Genomic DNA, 19,451 nt, shown 5'->3' with positions numbered 1-19,451 from the left:
AACCATTTAACTTCCAAAACCTAACCAAACACATCCCAAACGACCCCAAACCTTATGAACGACTTTTGTACCTCAAAATTCATCATTTTAAGACCATAATGATGCAATGAAATCATTGATTAATCCCTACTTGATTTGCATCACAATAATAAATGTTTTAGGTTACCGACTCGACAAAACGGACGATTTTTTGATCGATTAACACACCCTATGGTCCAGATCTGATATGACACTTATAATGACTCCATTATATCATAATAATATCAGTAACAACAAGATTATACCTTTCAGAATCCCCAACACACCAATAGATTGCAATAACGGTTACCGGGTAACCCGAAATCAACGATTCTAGCAACAAAAAGCATATAATCGATCAATACCAGGTATGAACAAATTGAATAGATTATAGATGTAAATGACCAAAAATCATTAATGATTGCAATCTATACCTTGAAGATGATTAGAAGATCGAAATATAAGCCCTAGATCTCTCCGAATCAACCCGAAATCGATGGAATTGAACAAGGAATTGATCAGCCCCTAACCCTTAATCACGTTTTTGGGTTTTCTCAATTAGCAAGAAAAAAATATTTGGAACCGCATTGGATTCCATTCAGAGTTGGAGTGGTCTTGACAATTATAGGGCTATGACCGCGTGCCTGTTGAAGAATAAGCAGGCGACTCATAGGCACTCCTCTTTGTGATTTCTTGTGAATCTTCTTTCATCTTCTAAAGGAGGCTCGTATGTCTGCTTGGCTAGTGAAGCATGGGCTAATTCATAGATCTTTGGGTGATTAGTCCCTGAACTTCCATATAGCTCATATTAAGCTTAAATCACCTACCGAGAATACTTACAACACATTAAGTACTTTAAATACCTCTATAGACATTAAAATATACAATTAAACACATTTAAATATCACTCATTAAGGCATTAAAGCCTTACACATATACACATTTAACGTATATAATCATTAAATCATTTAAGGACTTAACGGACACAAATTGTTGACTTAACGACTCAAGTCAACCGTTAAATAAAAGTTCGGGATGTTACATGAAGCTCAATGAATATTCTGAAACTGAAATATTTCATAATTCTGTATAAGTATTTTTTTCACTGATCTTTAACTATTTCTAAACAAATTATATTTGGTTGTTTCGACCTAACATTTTTCCTTAAAAGATTAATGGGCAAGACTATTCTGTCTTCCAAAACAAACTAAAGTTTAAAAAGGTTTTTTACTAACAACATTAATCCGAGCAGAGGTCCCAATTATTTTTAAGTTTTCTTGTCGGACTTTGACGTGTATTTCCCTAGTTAACTACATGAATAACTTCGCTAGACATGCTTAATAACTCCAACGATTTTCCCGGCAATGGATAGCAAAATTTCTTGTTTTCTTTTCAAGCTTGTTCTAATTTTAAAATTAACAACACATTGTGTTAAATAGCCGTGCCCATCCAAACCGGTTTGGACCGACCCGGTTCGACCAAAACCGAAATCGAGTTTGTTCAAAACCGATTTTGACCAAATCGGTTCGGTTTCAAAGCCAAACCGGTGGTTCAAAACCGGTTCAGGATTTCTTGGGTCAAATCGGTTTCAATACCGGATTCACCAAACCGGTTTCGCCAAACCGGTTTGAGAAATCCGTTTCAAACCTATTCGGTCCGAGATACCGTTTTCGCTTAATTTCAAGTGTTTTTTGTGAAATAACTTGGAGTTTTTTGTGTTAATTCACTAGATATTATTCATTGGAAGATATCTTGGGTCCTAGTCTCGAGTCATTAGCATTCACGTGGCCGAAAAACAATTTACGTAGTTAAAAAGCGACCTTTTAGCCTTTTTAGTGATTTTTAGTGAGTTTTCACTTAACTTTAAGTGTTTTTTGTGAAATAACTTAGAGTTTTTTGTGTTAATTCACTAGAAATTATCATTTGGAAGGTATCTTGGGTCATAGCCTCGAGTCATTAGCAATCACGTGGCCAAAAAGCGATTTACGGAGTTAAAACTAATAGGTTCGGTTTTCACCCAGACCGGTCCCAAACCTACCCTATCGGTTCGAAATGGGTCGGGTTTTCAAACCTCCAAATCGGTTCCAAACAGGTTCGGGTTTGACCTCAAACCGATTTGGGTCAACACCCCTCCAAACCGGTTTGGACCCGGTCGGGTTCGGGTCGAGCCCAAAACCGAAAATGCCCACGGCTAGTGTTAAATTCAGATCACAGTATGTTTTGGATAGTTTTATATTTTCAAAAAAAATTAGTTTTCGAATGATGACAAGCATATAACGAAAGATAGTCTACTCAAATACATATACTCTAAACAAGCATAATTTATTTAGTTAAATAGAAGGCTGGAAATTTTTATGATGGAGGGAGAACTTAAAAAATAAGTTTCATTGGAATGCTTCATCGAAAAATTTCTTTTCACCCCTAAAATTTAAACCAAAAAGAAAATGAAAAATGCTATGGGAATGATTCGGCGACTATATTGTCGTTGCTGAATGTTTTCTTTTACTTTCATAGTCAAAAACCAAATTCCTTCGACTTTAGGTGACAATATGTAGCTAGTCGTCGATGTAATTAAGTTTTGTGACCAACTGCCTTTTTTCAAGTAGTGGACTTCTTCACTAAGATTTCATATCCTATGCCCGCAGCGCTCTTAATTATCTTTTATAATTGATCAACTTATATTTCCGGTTTAACTGTATAAGGTAGAAACGAATTAATGATCATATATGGTCACCTCATGAAGTTACTACTGAGGCTTTTTCCTGTAATGGTCATATCATTGCATTTGCTAACAACTATTAGGTGATTCGTTCCTTTCATGCTAACTTTTTTTATTTTTTTATTTCAATTTCAATCACTCATAATTGCTACACAAAGCTAAGATCGACCTAACGTAGCAATATATAACTTATTTCTTTGAGTTTTTTGAACAACTATACTTAGACTTTGAAATATTATTATAGTACAATTAGAATAAAATAATAATGAAGAGTAAATAGCTACTACTCTTTTCATTGAGTTCTAATTAAGTTGACAAATATAAAAATATAATCTTGACGCAATAGGTTGTTAGATAATTAATTTGGACAAATTAAACAAAAAAGATAATTAATTTCGACAAATTAAACAAAGTAATTATTTTTCAGATTAAACTAACATAGTCTATGGCTTAATAGCCTAGTGACATTTTGGTGGTGAGATAAGGTCTTGTGATCATAAGGTTATGGGTTCAAAACCCACAAAGGGGTTTTCTCATATTTAATGAGTTTTTTCTTGAATTGGTGTATTGACATTATATTGTCTCGTAAGGATATGATCGGATGGTACCATGGTAGCACGATGATACTTCAGTCGTCCGTCATTCAAATAGCCGTTTAAAAAAAAGTTGTAACATATAAAATTGTAAAAATTAGTGTAGTCTCTACGCTGATGTCACTTTTTAATTAATTAATAATAGCAAAGTGTATGAGCTTTCTTAGTAATTTATATATCCTGTCTTTTTAATTCAAAAAAGTCAAATTGCTATCACTGTCTCCTTAACTAACTGTCACCTCCCTTAGATACCAACATAATATTTGCTCCTTGACTACACTCCTTAAATATACGTCATTCAAGTAGAAGCACCTCTATAATCACTTGACAAGAGTAGTACAATATGTATGATCATATATTTTCTAGAAGTTTTAGCAAGAATGAGCAGAAAAGGTTTGGAAATTGTGCATTTGTGATATGCATTTTCATTGCTTTTACTCTCTGTACCATTCTTAGGCCTAACTTCCACCTATCAATTTGTAAGTCATTTCTCAACTCATTTTCTTAAGGTAATGTATTATATATGTGATGAACTTACTTAACCCCTTATTTTCTGTTGTAGTGAACTTGGAGATGTCTACAAGTAGCAATCTAGACATGGTTTTCTTAAGTACGTCTCAAGTCGAGCAACAAATAGGTGAAAAAGATGGAAAAGTTATTCTCGAGCCGCTAAATCCCCCTTCGCGTGACAATCACACCAAAAGTAGCATTTCGGGCAAGGGTGATCAATTGGATAAACAACAATTTAGTGTTCCATCATATGTCAATCACACCAAAAGTATAAGTTCTGGCTCCCAATCTAGTGTTAAACCAACACCACGTATTCTTCCTTCTCAAAGCAAAAATGATAGTTTCGAAGATTTTCATGAATTTGTCAACTCAGTAGGTATTTATTTCAGCGATCAAATTGATACCCTTACTCCATTGGATTATTGAACTAAATGAAATTTGGCTAGTATATATCATATATATGTGGTTAGATAAATAGTTATAGCTAATTAAAAACATTGATAAGGTAAATAATAATTAAGCTAAAATATGTTATCCTAATTTCTTTTTCTTTGAATCGCTAAACGTTGCAATAATTCTACTCTTAACTTTAAAATAACCCATGCTAAGGATTGAACACTTAATTCTCCCTAAGAAGCATACATTTTTACTAAGTGGGCTAATTCCACGTTGTCGTATATTGATATGTTATGATAACGTCATAACGGGGAAAACTTTTTAAAATATGGTTAGGTTGATGACCTACTTGCATGTTTAAAAATAATGATAGACTTTTTGAATAAGACAATGTAGTCATGACTGCCTTCGAACCAATTTTAAGTGTTTCTTAAAAACAAAATTCACACAATATGATGTATAGGGTCTGCGTCATTCTATAATCATTATATGCCCCAAAACCACTGAATTTTGATAAATTGGTTTGAGTTTCCTTTGAAAGGCTTGCTTATAGTATCAATACATCATTTTTCAAATCAGGCTAAACTCTTTTATTTTTAATTTGCAGATTGCACCTTATCAGAAGCTTTATCAGATTATTGCAACATCAAAGGGATGACAAGAGTTCATGGGCCTACCTCCACCATTTTCACTAGTAATTTGGATGGAAATAAGTCATGGGTCATAAAACCTTACCCTAGAAAGGGAAGCGGTGCGATGAAATCTATTCGAGAATGGAAGATAAAGCCTGAAGAAGATCAAGATATGCCAAGTTGCGCAACGATTCACACTGATCCCGCCATCATTTTCTCAATAGGTGGTTATTCAGGAAATCTTTTTCATGATTTCTCTGATATCATAATTCCTTTGGTCACAAATACACAAGCTTTCAATCGAAAAGTGCATCTTTTGGTGACAAATAACAAAAGTTGGTGGATTTATAAGTTCCAAACACTACTAAACCATCTTTCTAATTATCAAGTTGTCAATATTGACATTGAAAACCAAATACATTGCTACCCAAACACAATCATTGGCCTAAAATCGTATAAAGAGCTAGCCATCGACTCATCTAGATCAATCAACAACTACTCCATGAACAATTTTCGTGATTTCTTAAGGTCCACTTACTCTTTAGAAAGACGAGAAGTGATCAACCTAAAATCTAACAATAACCAAAGGCCACGTTTAATGATAATATCAAGAAAAAGTACAAGAAGAATAACCAACGAGGCGAAAATTGTGAGAATGGCTCAAAAGTTAGGGTATGAAGTAATTATAGCAAATGAAACTCTAATTACTAATCTTTCAAAATTTTCTCAAATTGTGAATTCTTGTGATGTGTTCATGGGAGTGCATGGAGCCGGGCTAACGAACATGGTGTTCTTACCGGATCACGCTGTGGTAATACAAGTGGTCCCACTCGGTGGGATCGAGGGGATTGCTAGAATGGATTTTGAGGAACCATCAAAAGACATGAAGTTGAGGTATTTGAAGTATAGTATAAGGGTGAAAGAAAGTTCATTGTCGACACAATACGCAGCTGATGATGTCGTTTTAAGAGATCCAATTGTGATACATAAACAAGGGTGGGATGTACTTAGGAATACTTATTTGGTTCAACAAAATGTAAAGCTTGATGTTCGAAGGTTTAGATCCACTTTATTAAAAGCTTTAAAGCTTTTACAGACATTTTAATTCTTGTAATTGTACATTATGTAAAAACAATTTATCTCAATCGATCAGTTCCACCGCCAACTAAATCATGTAACCCTGTGATTATGTATCTGTATTTATTATTTGTTCAACTTATGAATAAAAATTCATTATTCGATTCTCTTCTTTTAACTTTTGGATTTTGTGTAAGTATGATGCAATTATATATGCCATAATAACATTTCATCTTCTGTTATTATTTAAGAAATATTTGAGTATGGATTATTATTATCTAAGAAAACGTGTTAGGTGAAATGTTAGAAAGTATACTTTTTAATCTTTGATTATTGAAAACAAACAAGATCAAGTAAACGTTAACATTAATTTGCTGTAAACATGTTATAGCTTGGACCAAGTATCCTGATGCGAGGACTGGGTTTTCAATAAAAGGGTCTGCTTAAATGGGCCCAGTTAGCCACCTTTAATGGGCCAATTTTTATGCACGCGGAATGTTTTGAAGTTCGGATCGTGTTTCCCGAAATGAAGAAGCATACGGATTAATTTGGATAAAATAAGTTTACATTAACTTAACTTATGTTAGATGCAAGGCTTCAACATTGCATAGTAACGTTTTCTTTGTCGTATACCGATTAAATGTTGGGAAAAAAAAGCTTTACATTAACCTTCACATCTAAGATTATCTAAAATAGAAAGTCAGTCAAATGACCCGCCATCTTCATTAACTCAATTTCTTTGATCACGCTAAGCAACTTCCCTCGCTTCATGTGTCAACAAAAAGTTAAGCGATATTTTGATTTCGTTTCTCTTCTACGAATATTAACTTTTTTTTTGTAAAGTTAGTTTCGATTCAGATGTTTTGCAGGTAAATTTAATTATCGATTTGCTAGACGACCCCAAACCCTTCTTCATGGAAAATATCTTGAGATGAGAAACCCAATACTCGAACACGAGACCTTGGGGAAAACGCACCTCTGAGGCCCATATAGTCGATTTAAAAGATACTAAGTCTTTCGATCGCTGGAAGGGTCACACTCATCAAGGCCGTCATGGAAAGCTTACCAACATATTATTTCTCCTTATTTAAAGCACCCGTTAAAGTCATCGAGGGTCTTGAAGGTTTAATAAGAAGATTCTTGTGGGGAGGGAACGACGAGGTCAAAAAGATTCATTGGGTTGGATGGGACACTGTCGCTTCACCAATAGATAAAGGCGGTCTCGGACTCAGCAAACTTGTAGATTCCAATATCGCTCTGCTGACTAAATGGTTCTGGAGATATAAACGGGAACCAAACAGCCTATGGAGAAGGGTCATTAAGGCGATCCACGAAATTAAAAGGGGATGGAATACTCTTCCTATGAACACGGCGATATCAGGCGTATGGGTGTCTATTGTGAAATATATTTCAAAAGTCAAAGTCGCGGGAACAAACCTGGTTTCTCTGTTCAAAGGGGAGGTAGGCAACGGAATGGATATTCGTTTTTGGTTAGATCCTTGGGCTTGCAACGACATACTAAAGGAAAGGTTTCCTGTTTTGTTTCAAAAAGATAAGGATAAAAAGATTAATGTTGCTGATAGATTCTGCTGGGAATCCAATAAGTTTTTGGGAGGCGACATCAATTTTGCCTCTTGGCTTAGAGATGACACAAATGGAGAGGGTACCGCTTTGATTCAATTGTTGGATGGGAAACAACTAAATGAGAACAAAGATAGATGGATATGGAGCACAAGCAAAGACACGACTTTCGCCGTCAAGCTGGTTAAGGAATGGCTGAATAGCGATAAAGACTACAACAATAGACAGGTTTTTAAATGGTGCAAGTGGATCCCGAGGAAGTGTAATATCTTTATGTGGCGTGTTGGGTTAGATAGGATTCCGACTCTAGCTGCCCTCAATACCAGGAAATGTCGATTCGGCTCCCTGTTATGCGGAATATGCGAACATCATGAAGAATCAACTGCTCATCTGCTGCTTGAATGCGAAGTGGCTATGGTAATTTGGCAAAAGATTGGAGCATGGTGCAAGGTACCACCTCTGTTCTTCTTCTCGACCATCGATCTGTTCAAAGCTCACAAAGTTGATGGACTCGGTTCAAAAGAGAGAATCGTTATGAAGGGGATCGTTTTCACCACTTGTTGGTGCATTTGGAAAGCCCGCAATGACCTATGGTTTGCCAATATCACTATAAACGTTGATAGGATTTTTAACGACATTAGATCAATTGGTTTCTTATGGTATAGAAATAGAGGTAAGCACGGATCGATTACTTGGAACGATTGGTGTAGTTTCAATTTAAGGTAATTGGTGATTGTATATGTTTAGGCCTTACCACTAATTGGTGGTAAAGGTATTGTGAATAACAGTAAACTTTAAAAAAAAAAAAAAAAAAAAAAATCAAACATTTTCAAAGTCAACCAATAATATTCTTTGATCTCATTTTACACTTTTAACCTTTTTAATTAACTCTTCTAACCATTTTTACTGACATTCTATAAATTCTTAGCCCTCCCCAAAAAAAAAATTTCTTTCTTAAATAAATAAAAATAAAAACAAACTACCCGTGAATAAGTCGGGAAGCATAGGTGGGATAATGAGTTCGTCGGGTGAAGATGAAGTAGACATTTTTTTTGTAGAGTGTATGTGAAAGTGTGTGTGTTTTTTGTATTTTTTTTTTTTGTGTTTTAGAAAAGGTAAAACATCTATATATATATATATATATATATAGACTTTCCGTATTTTGAGAACCATTATTTTTATAAGAACAATGAGAACTCTCAAATTATGTATTGGATCACATGTTTTTTAAGTTCATTCACATGTGAAATGATATAAAAAAGTATATTGTAGAAGAAATTTTTTAAAAAAATCTTTAAAATAGCCTTTTTTGAACTTGTGAACGAATATGCTCACGTTTTCGTTTACATGTTAACAAATGGGTATTTATAAGGTTTTGAAAAAAACTTTCTTTTGCAACATATACTTTTATAATGTTTCACATGTGAATGAACAAAAACATGTGATCCAATACATAATTTAAGAGTTCTCAAGGTTCTTACCAAAAAATAGGTTCTCAAATTAAAGGTCCATATATATATATATAGGGTTATTTGTAGTACAAGAGTTTGTATATATATATATATTATATTATATATATAGGGTTATTTGTAGTACAAGGGTTTGAAAAAGTACAAAAATACAAGGTATTTCCTTCTTCTTCTTCCTTCCATCTCCGACCACCACCATGATCCTCCGGCGATGGCGATCATCTCTGGCGAGACTTACACATGTGTAAGTAAACTTTTGTAAGTAAAAACAACACTTTCATGTTTCAATCTCTCTTAATATACAGATATAATCGACTCATCACAATTACACACTTTTAATACTTTATAAAGTTTTGTTTAATCCGGTAAGGTCGTAAGGAGACCCGTTTGGCTTCCTATCCAGTCTTGAACAATCGAGCCCCTTCCAACTTAAATTTTTGGCTTCGCCTCAGCCCGGTCACCTATACGCTCCGAGCACCCTTAAAGAGATGGTAATTAGTAGCGGAAAAGGTGTGTCAGTGTCACTAGTGACGACAAGAAAAAACAAAAACCATCTGAAATCAAAGCCGCTGAAAACGCACCGCACCTCACCACTGAACAAAACCCATAAAAAAAAAATTACTGAAATTGCTTCTAAACCCTAATAATTTCATTCAATGATTTGCAGCAGCAGCAGCAGAATAAAACTTGTAAACAGTAGGATCAGACATCTTCAATGTTTCATTTTCTCACCCCTTTACACAGGTACCTCCCACTCTCTCAAATATCTTTCTTTTCTATTTATTTATTTATTTTTTTGTAAGTTGGAAGTGTTTCTGAAAGCAGTCTCTCTACCCTTAGATACAGTCGTACTTCCCCATTCTGCGAATATTGTTGTTCTTTTGTTGATATATAATAATGATAAAATGTGTTTTGCTGCAGGAGGAAAACGATATATTGGTCATTCGGTCAATTCATCTTTAAAATGCAGTAAAATTAGCATTGAAAAATCGTCATTAGCAACCAACTTAGCATCCTTGGTTCAAGAGGCCTCTTTAATTGACGATGAAAAGAAACCTTTGACCCGATTAGATTTAAAGAGGTTTCTCGAGTTTCGTATAAAGAAAAGGGTAAAGGATCAATATAGGAACGGAAAGTTTCATAGTTTGTTTGAAAAAGTCATTGCTAATCCTTATACTCTTCAAGACGCCTATAATAGTATTCGGGTTAACTCTAACGTTGACTTAGCATCAGAGTGTGACGATATTAACTTTGATTCGTTAGCAAAAGAATTATCTTTAGGGGATTTTGATATCAGCTCTAACGTTTATTCTATTTCAACGAGGGGAGTGAATAAGGAGACGTTAGTGCTTCCGAATCTTAGTTTGAATATAGTTCAAGAAGCTGTTAGAATAGCTTTGGAAGTTGTTTATAAGCCTCATTATTCTAAAATCTCACACGGGTGTCGAAGTGGAAGGGGTCATTCATCGGCTTTGAAGTACATTCGTAAAGAAATCTCAAATGCCAATTGGTGGTTCACGCTTGTACTTAACAAAAGACTTGACACTTGTATTCTTTCTAAGCTTATCTCGACAATGGAGACCAAGATCGAAGATCCCAGATTATTTGGTATAATTCATAGCATGTTTGAAGCTGGTGTTTTGAACATGGAATTTGGAGGGTTTGCAAAAAGCCATGGTTTACCACAAGAGGGCATACTGTCTCCGGTCTTGATGAATATATATCTTGATATGTTTGATACTGAAATCCGTAATTTGTCAATGAAACATGAAGTTATTGACCCTGCAGATGATAGTCAATGTGATGGGTCAGAGTCAAAGTCAAAGCTGCGCAGCTGGTTTAGGAGACAAATTGACCATGGTCATAGAAATGAAGAAGTTTTGTCGGGGGTTAGGGTACATTGCTGTCGGTTAATGGATGAAATTCTTGTAGTCATGAAGGGTTCCAAAGAAGTGAGTTTGACTTTAAAGTCTGAGATAGAAACCTACATTCGGGAATCTCTTTATCTGGATTTTGATAGTAAGACAGCTATCCTACATTGTAATGATTCTCGAGGTGTTCAATTTATTGGCAAGATTATCAAGAGGAATGTGAAAGATAGTCCTGCAGTCAGAGCGGTTCACAAGTTGAAGGAAAAAGTTGAGTTATTTGCGTTACAAAAACAAGAGGCATGGGATGAGGGGACAGTCAGAATTGGTAAAAAAGTGTTGGGTCATGGATTCAAGAGAGTTAAAGAATCAGAAATCAAACATCTTGCTGACAGTGGTTCAGTTCTGAGCCAGGTGTCGCATTTTCGTAAACAAGGAATGGAAACCGATCATTGGTATAAAGTCTTACTAAAAGTATGGATGCAACACATAGATGTGAAATCTACCGAGACCGAAGAAAGTATTATATCCAAGTTTATCGCTGAAGAAGCATTACCTAATGACCTAAAAGATTCGTTTTATACGTTTCAAAACCATGCCAAAAATTATGTTTCTTCCGAGACTAAATCTACTCTTAGCCTTTTGCCTGAATCTAGCAACTCTTCTGAGTCATATTCCATCACAGAAGTTATTGCCCCATTGAAGCCTATACGAATGTGTCTCCAACGATACGGAATAATCAACTCTGAAGGGTACCCACGTGCTTGTCAAATGCTTCTTTTACTAGATCATGATCATATTATCGATTGGTTCTCGGGTTTAGTTTATCGGTGGCTTAGATGGTATAGTTTATGTGATAACTTTGTTGAAGTAAAGCTAATTATTACTGAAAAAGTTAGGAAATCTTGTATTCGTACACTAGCAACAAAGTATAGATTACATGAGTCTGAGATAGAGCGGAAATTTGACTCGGATTTGAACAGAATCCCATTAACTGAAGATTTTGAAAATGATTTTGTCAATGATATTTTGGAAAAACAGGATGTTTCTTATGATGAAGGATTACTGTATGGGATTCCCTATAGCGGTTTGTGTGTACTATCGTTGGCAAGAGCAGTAAGTAAATCTCGACCTTGTACTTGCTTTGTAATTGGGTGTAGGGCTGCTGCACCATTTGTTTATACTGTTCATGTTATGCAAAGACAAAAGTTTCCTGTTTGGAAAACGGGATTTTCGAGCAGTATTCATCCAAGTTTACATGGGAGGAGGATTGGGTTATGTAAGCAGCATTTGAAGGATCTGTTTTTGTGTCAGATATCTCTTCAATCTATCTCATTTGGTTCATGGAAATGAAATATCATTCTGTAAAGGTAAGCATGCCTTTAATCATCCCTGTTTCTTTGTAACAAAAATCATCCGATGTGCTAATATTGGCCCATTAACTTATCTGTCGGTTGCCTGGGGTTATTTTCTTTTGTATAATGGTTCAAATGGTTTCAAAAATCGCTGAATAGTGTTATAGTCCCTCACTCCCTTGAAGTTTATTTATACTGTATAAACCTTCTTCAGCGTTCTATATACAATAAATTTTAAATGGAAGTAGTATAAAGATTTTGATAAACTATTTATATACGTGTACATACCATTTGGTATTTTGGACGAAATGTGTTTTGGGTCAACTCAAGGCTGTAACTCAACCCATTTCGATTAAAGATTTTTTCATACTGACCATATGTGATTATGACTTTTGAACCTTTATTCATCATGAACATTTTACCACTGAATGACATATACTGGAGCAGTGTCTTGCTTATATTAATGTGATAAGTTTTTTAGTTAAAAATCTTTTTTTCTGCTTAATGATTCAAATGCTTTTAACATATACATAGATTTAAATTATTTGTTTCTTGACCATGCCAGTCACTATATATGTAGGCTTATGTTTGTAAGTGTTAGTATCCTATTATCATGCCAAGAGATTATGATAGTGTTTGTATCCTGACCAACTGTGCTTTTATGATTACAACCTCCATTGGAGGCTGCGTAGGACAAGAGGAATACATTGTTTCCCTACTGAGTGTGTGCTACAGTGATCTACTTGGATGGTAGGAGGGCTGCTAGAATAGCCACGAATGAATTCTTCCTGCACTGATCTACTTGGATGGTACCCTATACACTGTATTTTTATATCTCAAGTACGTATGCTTATCCCTTAAAATATATGATTGCTAATTGGAAGTCTTTACACTAGAGGTAGTAAATTGGGTGGGTCTCACGGTTTGAGTAATGGGTAAAATTGATTAGTGTCTAGCTGGATATTTATCTTTAGTACGGTTCTGGTTGCGTTGTCCCACATATTCTTCTTTATCCTTTTATAAATATATATTTTGTTCGGTAAAAGGCCGTCACCCCTGCTTAGATTTATAAACCAAAAAAATAAAGTTCTGGCGTACTAGTAATTAGTAATTACTAATTACTAGTGCAAAAAAAATGATGACAAAGATGGTATTGTTACAATATTGATTATGTTTTAGGAGGTTGCGTGCGTTAAAGTTCATCTTAGGTGAATTTTGATCATTTTTCTAAACAAGAGGTAAAACATTACTCCAATCAACTAATTTATTATTGCAAGGGTTCAAGTTGCTACTAATACATTACGTAATGTAGCGTATGCCCCATGCCTTGTCAAGATTAGCCAAAAGATAGAATTCCATATAATGGCGAAGTACATAAATGAAAAGTTACAGACTTACATGTATTGCTATAGAATACTATGTCGGAAGAAAAGTTAAACTATAGGAGGCTGGCCCAATATGTATAATGAACGTGGGAATTGTCATTTTGTTTATACATACTTGTATCATTGTTTCATTAATTCTCTTTGAGTCTTCATATGAGATGGGGTGGCCTAGCTCAGGAGGTCTCACGTTCCTGCCCCTCCACCTTTACCGCGAACCCCAGTTAGATTCTGGCACACATTAAACTTTTTCGTTATTGAGAGAACCCCTCGGTAACCTGAAAAAACCATCTCCAGGTTCATATGATATCCTATATCAGAGCAATAGAAGTTTCTTGCCATGTATCCTTTTTAGACACCAACCTTCCACCACTGCATGTCTTATTTCCGGATGCCATTCTTTCTATTCTTGAAGCCCCACTCACTAAGGCTCACAGGTGTGGTCAGAATTTCAACCATAAATCATTTATTTTTGGCATTTTTCCAGCTACATGCTCTTTTCAGTTCATTGTTAGCACTATGAATATTCTTCTGGAAAACCTAATCTTGATAAGATTGGTATCACTTTATCATTCCAACGTTTAACATAGTCCGTTACTCCGCTCCTGATTTTAGAAAACATCTCTCATCTTCATGCATAGTTATAGGCTATAGCCTTTTTGGGCTTCTTATTTTCTCTTATACACATATTATCATCTTCATGCATAGCTATAGTCTCTTGATAACCTAATTAGAAAACATAATTAGATAGGATGATTGGTATCACTTTATCATTCCAACGTTTAACATAGTCCGTTACTCCGCTCCTGATTTTAGAAAACATCTCTCATCTTCATGCATAGTTATAGGCTATAGCCTTTTTGGGCTTCTTATTTTCTCTTATACACATATTCAAGTATTAGCATCTTCGTCATCAATTTCTTTCTGAAGTATTTTTCTTACTCAAGCTATCGGGTCCACAGTTGAAATCAGAAATTCTAAACTACAAACTTTTGTCTTAGGTGTTCCCTCTTTGACACATTCTGTTAGGCCTTTCATGTTTGCGTCCCAATAACTTTTTCATTAGCAATTGGAACAGTAAACACGCCAAAACCAATCACATTGACACAAGTTTTGCATTATTAATGATTCCGAGTAAGAACAAGTTTTCCATAAGTATATCATGAAACTGCCTAATTTAAAATTTTGATGAAATTTAAAGAGAGTTCCCGAGTCAGTTTTCATGATTTTAGTATGAATTAAGAATTATCAACTTCTCATTTTTATAATATAAATACCCTAAATTTATTTATTACAGTTTTTTACTAATGATATATTGATTTGTAAATTATAAATTATAACTTTTGCTCAGTGTCCCAGAAACACAAGGTTTGGTTTCAAATGTCAAGACAAAACCACGTGACATTACTATTCTTCACCAAGTACTTCTTTTCATTGTTTTTGTCATAGAATTCCATCCATGTCGCTATCGATTTTTCTAATCAATGAGTTCTAGTTTGTGGCTATTAAGATTGTCATTTTTTGCAAGTTACATGACCAACCATGTGAGCTTGCATTTTTTTTTTCTTGTGTCACCATCGTCATTGAATGCCTCTCTTTAGAGTTCAGACTATATATAAAGCAAACAAATAAGGCAACAACACAAATCACCTAAATCCTCCACAACATCTTTTATCATCTAGAACTTCTTTCAGACTATATTTTTCCCTGATCAACTTCTAGAAGAATGGCCTTTCTGATGCCCAGGCTCATTCACGCAAAAAGAATTCTCCGAAGATCATTTTCAAATGAAAGAAGCACATTTACAGACATCCCGAAAGGCTATCTTGCTGTTTATGTTGGAGTAGAAGACAAGAAGCGATTTATAGTTCCTGTTACACTGTTAAGCCAACCCTCATTTCAAGAATTACTACGCCAGTGTGAGGAAGAGTTTGGGTACGAGCATCCGATGGGTGGTCTCACAATCCCATGTAATGAAGACATATTCATTGAGGTTGCTCACCTTTTATTATGAGCTTAGCCATAGATATGTGACAATTTTTCGTAGCTTAGTTTGTATAGTACTAGTTGAAATACTAAACCATTCATGTCTTGTAGATAGAAACAATAGTTGTTGTCTTTTGTATGAAATGCAAAGTCATAACTGTTAATGATATGAAAGCTCACTATCCCAAACCTTGTGTTTATATCGGTACATTAATATTATTCCGTGTACTTAAATCAATTCATTTTATAACTGATATGATGTGAACAAGAGAAAAGTTGAATGACCCTTTAAGATTCTATTTTAACGGGCAACATCATGTGAAGCTTGTAACTGCACCTGATATGTCAATAAAAGTAAAGGATATAAATGAAAAGCCAATCCACTGAATCACTGATTTCATTTAGGGTATGTAGACAAATTACTTAATTGGATCTGACCAGTTCACTGATTTTATGTAACATGCGGTAATGCACTATAATAAGGATATAATCAAAGGTAAACGGTCAACTGTATGCAAGATAACAAGAAATGCCAATAGACTATGGTTTAGCAATTTAAAAACATAAAATAACCCTGTTAATATAATTAGTAATTTGAGCTGTAATATTATTGGTTTACATTTGGATTATATATTTGGTAGCAAAGATTTAGAGTTATATAGGCTGATATGTATTATGTAGGCTGTAGTATTAACATTAATTGTAATCCTCCTATATATGTACAAATCGATTCCAAGGGTTCTATCTGTACTAGAATGCGTATCTAATGTATAAGAATTCCCATCAGGTGGTTACTTCTGCAAAGAGTTTACTTGGCTGGTATATTACAACATTGAAAAAGGCTGTTCAGAATTTGCTTAAAATTCTCACAAACCCAACTATAAATAATGATCTTTTGCAATTCAATTCAACTTGTGTAGAAACCCAAGTTTGCACTGTTTTAGGATACTTTAGATGGGTCAAAAATGGGAAATAATTGGTTGATCTTTTAAGTAAACGTTCATGTAAATTAGCACTAGAAGATAGAATTATAAGCCAATCGTTTTATCTGGTTTGACTGATGGGTTTTGCCTCTGTCCTATGCTGGTTAAAAGAATGATATATAATGAGGATCTCAATCAGGCAAATTTTGAAACATGCCCAGGTACATTTATGTGACTCATTGTGGATAGGTTATTAGGTGGTAGACACAATGTCCTACAAATGAAAATTGTGATCACAAACATTATTAAGACAAAACCATGTGACCTTGGTCCTCTTCTTTGCCAATCAACACTTGTTGTATTACGATTTCTGGCCATACACTTTCTGCAATATGATCTGTACTTTGTTTTCGAGTGAAGATTTTAGTCCAGATTTCTGTTTCCAACTTGGATAACAAAACCATGTGAAATTGTGTTTTCCTTTTTATTTTTCCTGTCAAGATCTATTATTAAATGTTCCTTTTATCACCTATATTGAACTGTATATATAGCAAACAACAAGCAAGGCAACACCACCAATTTTCTGAGACTTGTACCATATTTTTGATTAAGAAGAAATCTTTTTTTCCCAGCATCAACATTTATAAAAATGGCCTTCCTTGGGTCTCGATTCATTCAAGCAAAGCAAGTTCTTCGAAGATCATTATCGAAAGGAAGAAGCACAATATCAACAGTCATCCCTAAAGGCTATCTAGCAGTTTATGTTGGGGAGCAATAAAGAAAGAGGTTTGTGGTTCCAGTTTCATTGTTAAGCCAACCCCCATTTCAAGAGCTACTCCGCCAGTCAGAGGAAGCATTCGGGTATGAACATCCGATGGGTGGCCTCACAATCCCATGTAGTCAAGATATGTTCATTGACGTTGCTGCTCGTTTGGGTGTACTATGAATTGGATAATAAATCATTTTTGCTAGAAATAGTAAATGTATAATGAACCACTAGGACCATTGGTAGGTAAATTGGTAAATAGATACTTGTATGAGTTGTAGGAAATTCAAAGTTCAAATCATCTATGTTATGGATTAATAGAGTTAATTATATTCTTCATCTAGTTTATGATATGATGAATGTTTATTATAATACGGTGGGGAATGCGAATTGTTTATATAGTTTCAAATTTAAGTTCTTATGATTAATTAAAGTTATATTTGCGTTTAAACTTTATAACTTGATAGAAACAATGATATGCTGCTGCTAATAACAAACATAAGTGTAAGAGCAGTGTCGAGGTATGTGTCCGGATAGTCCAAAGTCTTGATGAGTCTCATCAGTTCCCATCAAAACCGACGCCACTAGTACGCCCACATCGGTTGTGCATCAGTTTGATCCCCCTGGTTAAGCGACTAGTTTGTGATGAGTTTTGGGCGTTTGAATTTTTTCTTCCTTTTTACAACATTTTTTCCTCATCTTTTTGAGTAATATTCTTGGTTCCGATTGATCTATTTTTTTCCTTGATTTGCGGTGTTCAGGTAATAGATGGGTGATGGGCAATCAATTGGTCTTTCTACACATGGTATGCTGGCAACTGATGAGCAATCAATTGATCGGTTTTTTCTTAATTCATTTCTCATTAATATGTTTGAATTTTGATCCTTTTCTAATCGGAATATGTTTGGTTTTTTATTACAGGTAACTGATAGAGGCGATGATAGATTTTGATCGGTTTCTTGACCCAATTCTGGACGGAATATGTTTGGTTATTTTCCGGAATATATGTCAAATCCAAATTCGAAATGAGACCAGTTTTAAAAGATAGATCCGTATCTTGATGGGGCAAAATTAGAGATGTTAAAGTTTGGACACATTGCAACCTTAAAAAACAACCTAAATAACCTAAATCCTCCGCAACATCTTTTATCAAGGATGAAACTTTCAAGGGGCCAAAAGGGGTTCCAGCCCCTCTAAAGGTATTTATCTTTAATACTAATTTACTTATATATTTTTCAAAAATAATTTTCATGATACATATTAACCCCTCTAACAAAATTAAATTTTATGTGTCATTGAGTTCCGCCCCTCCATAATAAGTGTTCAAGTTCCGCTCATCAAGAACTTCTTTTATTCCTTGATCAACTTCTAGAAGCTAGAATGGCCATTCTTAATTTCTTATGCCTCAGTTCGTTAAAGCAAAAAAAATTCTCCGAAGATCATTTTCAAATGAAAAAAACACATTAAGGGACATCACAAAAGGCTATCTTGCTGTTTACCTTGGAGAGGAGGACAAGAAGCGATATGGAAGCTCACTATCCAAAACTTGTGTTTATATGTTTACATTAATATTTTATGGTATACTCGAATTAAATTCATTTCAGTGCATTAGTAACCTGCACAAGGACAAAAAGAAAAAATAAATAAAAATCAACTACTTTAGTAACATGCACAATGACATAATTTTGGGTGTCAATGGGTTTAGGTTGACAGGTTAAGAATACCCAACTCAAACCCGACATGATATCAAAGTCGGGTTGGAAATCTCAACCCGAGCATGCCAACCCATAACCCATCAACCCAAACTCAGGCCACCAACCCAAAAAATTCGGGTTGACAAATTGGTTATTGGTAGGTCGAATTTTGGGCTGACAGGTCAAAGGGGTAGAGATTTCATTGGTAGGTCGTCACATAAACATACATAAAGTCTTCTTTCGCTTAGACCATTTATGCCCTAACTTCACCAAAATTTTAATGTCCATAATTTGCAGATCTGTAAAGGTTTTGGCATATGTAAAGCAACTGTATAAATTGTTACATATCTACCATAAACTATTCGTAAAGACACAATACTTCTACCTCAATAACATCTACCAGTTTAACATGGGCGGGTTTTTTGTTAAACCTAATAAAACGTGGGATATGTCATGTGTGAAATATTAACAATATCCCCACC

The 19,451-nt window shown here is 34.7% G+C and overlaps 3 protein-coding genes and 1 pseudogene across 4 annotated transcripts; all 4 read left to right on the top strand.

Annotated features, from left to right (window-relative positions):
* Window positions 1-3,927: 3,927 nt before the first annotated feature.
* Window positions 3,928-5,973, top strand: LOC122586545 (alpha-1,3-arabinosyltransferase XAT3-like). Its single transcript, XM_043758536.1, has 2 exons — window positions 3,928-4,216; window positions 4,844-5,973. Exons 1-2 carry the CDS (start codon window positions 3,928-3,930, stop codon window positions 5,971-5,973), a joined length of 1,419 nt encoding a protein of 472 aa, XP_043614471.1.
* A 3,565-nt stretch (window positions 5,974-9,538) lies between these two features.
* Window positions 9,539-17,628, top strand: LOC122585394 (nuclear intron maturase 4, mitochondrial). 2 transcript variants are annotated; one of them, XM_043757528.1, is made up of 4 exons: window positions 9,539-9,739; window positions 9,917-12,233; window positions 12,911-13,058; window positions 17,142-17,628. In XM_043757528.1, the coding sequence occupies exons 1-2, from the start codon at window positions 9,652-9,654 to the stop codon at window positions 12,214-12,216; spliced, it is 2,388 nt and encodes a 795-aa protein (XP_043613463.1). In that variant the 5' UTR covers window positions 9,539-9,651; the 3' UTR covers window positions 12,217-12,233; window positions 12,911-13,058; window positions 17,142-17,628. The 2 variants fall into 2 exon arrangements, with proteins under 2 accessions (XP_043613463.1, XP_043613462.1); XM_043757527.1 differs by having other exon boundaries at window positions 12,902-13,058.
* Window positions 12,981-17,628, top strand: LOC122585396 (annotated as a pseudogene).
* Window positions 15,200-15,786, top strand: LOC122585399 (auxin-responsive protein SAUR21-like). Its single transcript, XM_043757532.1, has one exon. It carries the CDS (start codon window positions 15,327-15,329, stop codon window positions 15,612-15,614), a length of 288 nt encoding a protein of 95 aa, XP_043613467.1. The 5' UTR covers window positions 15,200-15,326; the 3' UTR covers window positions 15,615-15,786.
* Window positions 17,629-19,451: the final 1,823 nt, after the last annotated feature.

The sequence above is a fragment of the Erigeron canadensis genome, chromosome 1 (assembly GCF_010389155.1).
Source record: "Erigeron canadensis isolate Cc75 chromosome 1, C_canadensis_v1, whole genome shotgun sequence".
Taxonomy (NCBI): Eukaryota; Viridiplantae; Streptophyta; class Magnoliopsida; order Asterales; family Asteraceae; genus Erigeron; species Erigeron canadensis.
This window is presented reverse-complemented; position numbering and strand designations above follow the sequence as displayed.

What these genes read in the sequence shown, in the direction of transcription:
- LOC122586545 (XM_043758536.1), top strand. Translation starts at nt 3,928, where the DNA reads ATGGTTTTCTTAAGTACGTCTCAAGTCGAGCAACAAATAGGTGAAAAA. An exon ending in TGAATTTGTCAACTCAGTAG is followed by an intron (nt 4,217 to 4,843) that starts GTATTTATTTCA and finishes TTTAATTTGCAG; the next exon opens with ATTGCACCTTATCAGAAGCT.
- LOC122585394 (XM_043757528.1), top strand. Translation starts at nt 9,652, where the DNA reads ATGATTTGCAGCAGCAGCAGCAGAATAAAACTTGTAAACAGTAGGATC. An exon ending in TTTCTCACCCCTTTACACAG is followed by an intron (nt 9,740 to 9,916) that starts GTACCTCCCACT and finishes GTTTTGCTGCAG; the next exon opens with GAGGAAAACGATATATTGGT.
- LOC122585399 (XM_043757532.1), top strand. Translation starts at nt 15,327, where the DNA reads ATGGCCTTTCTGATGCCCAGGCTCATTCACGCAAAAAGAATTCTCCGA.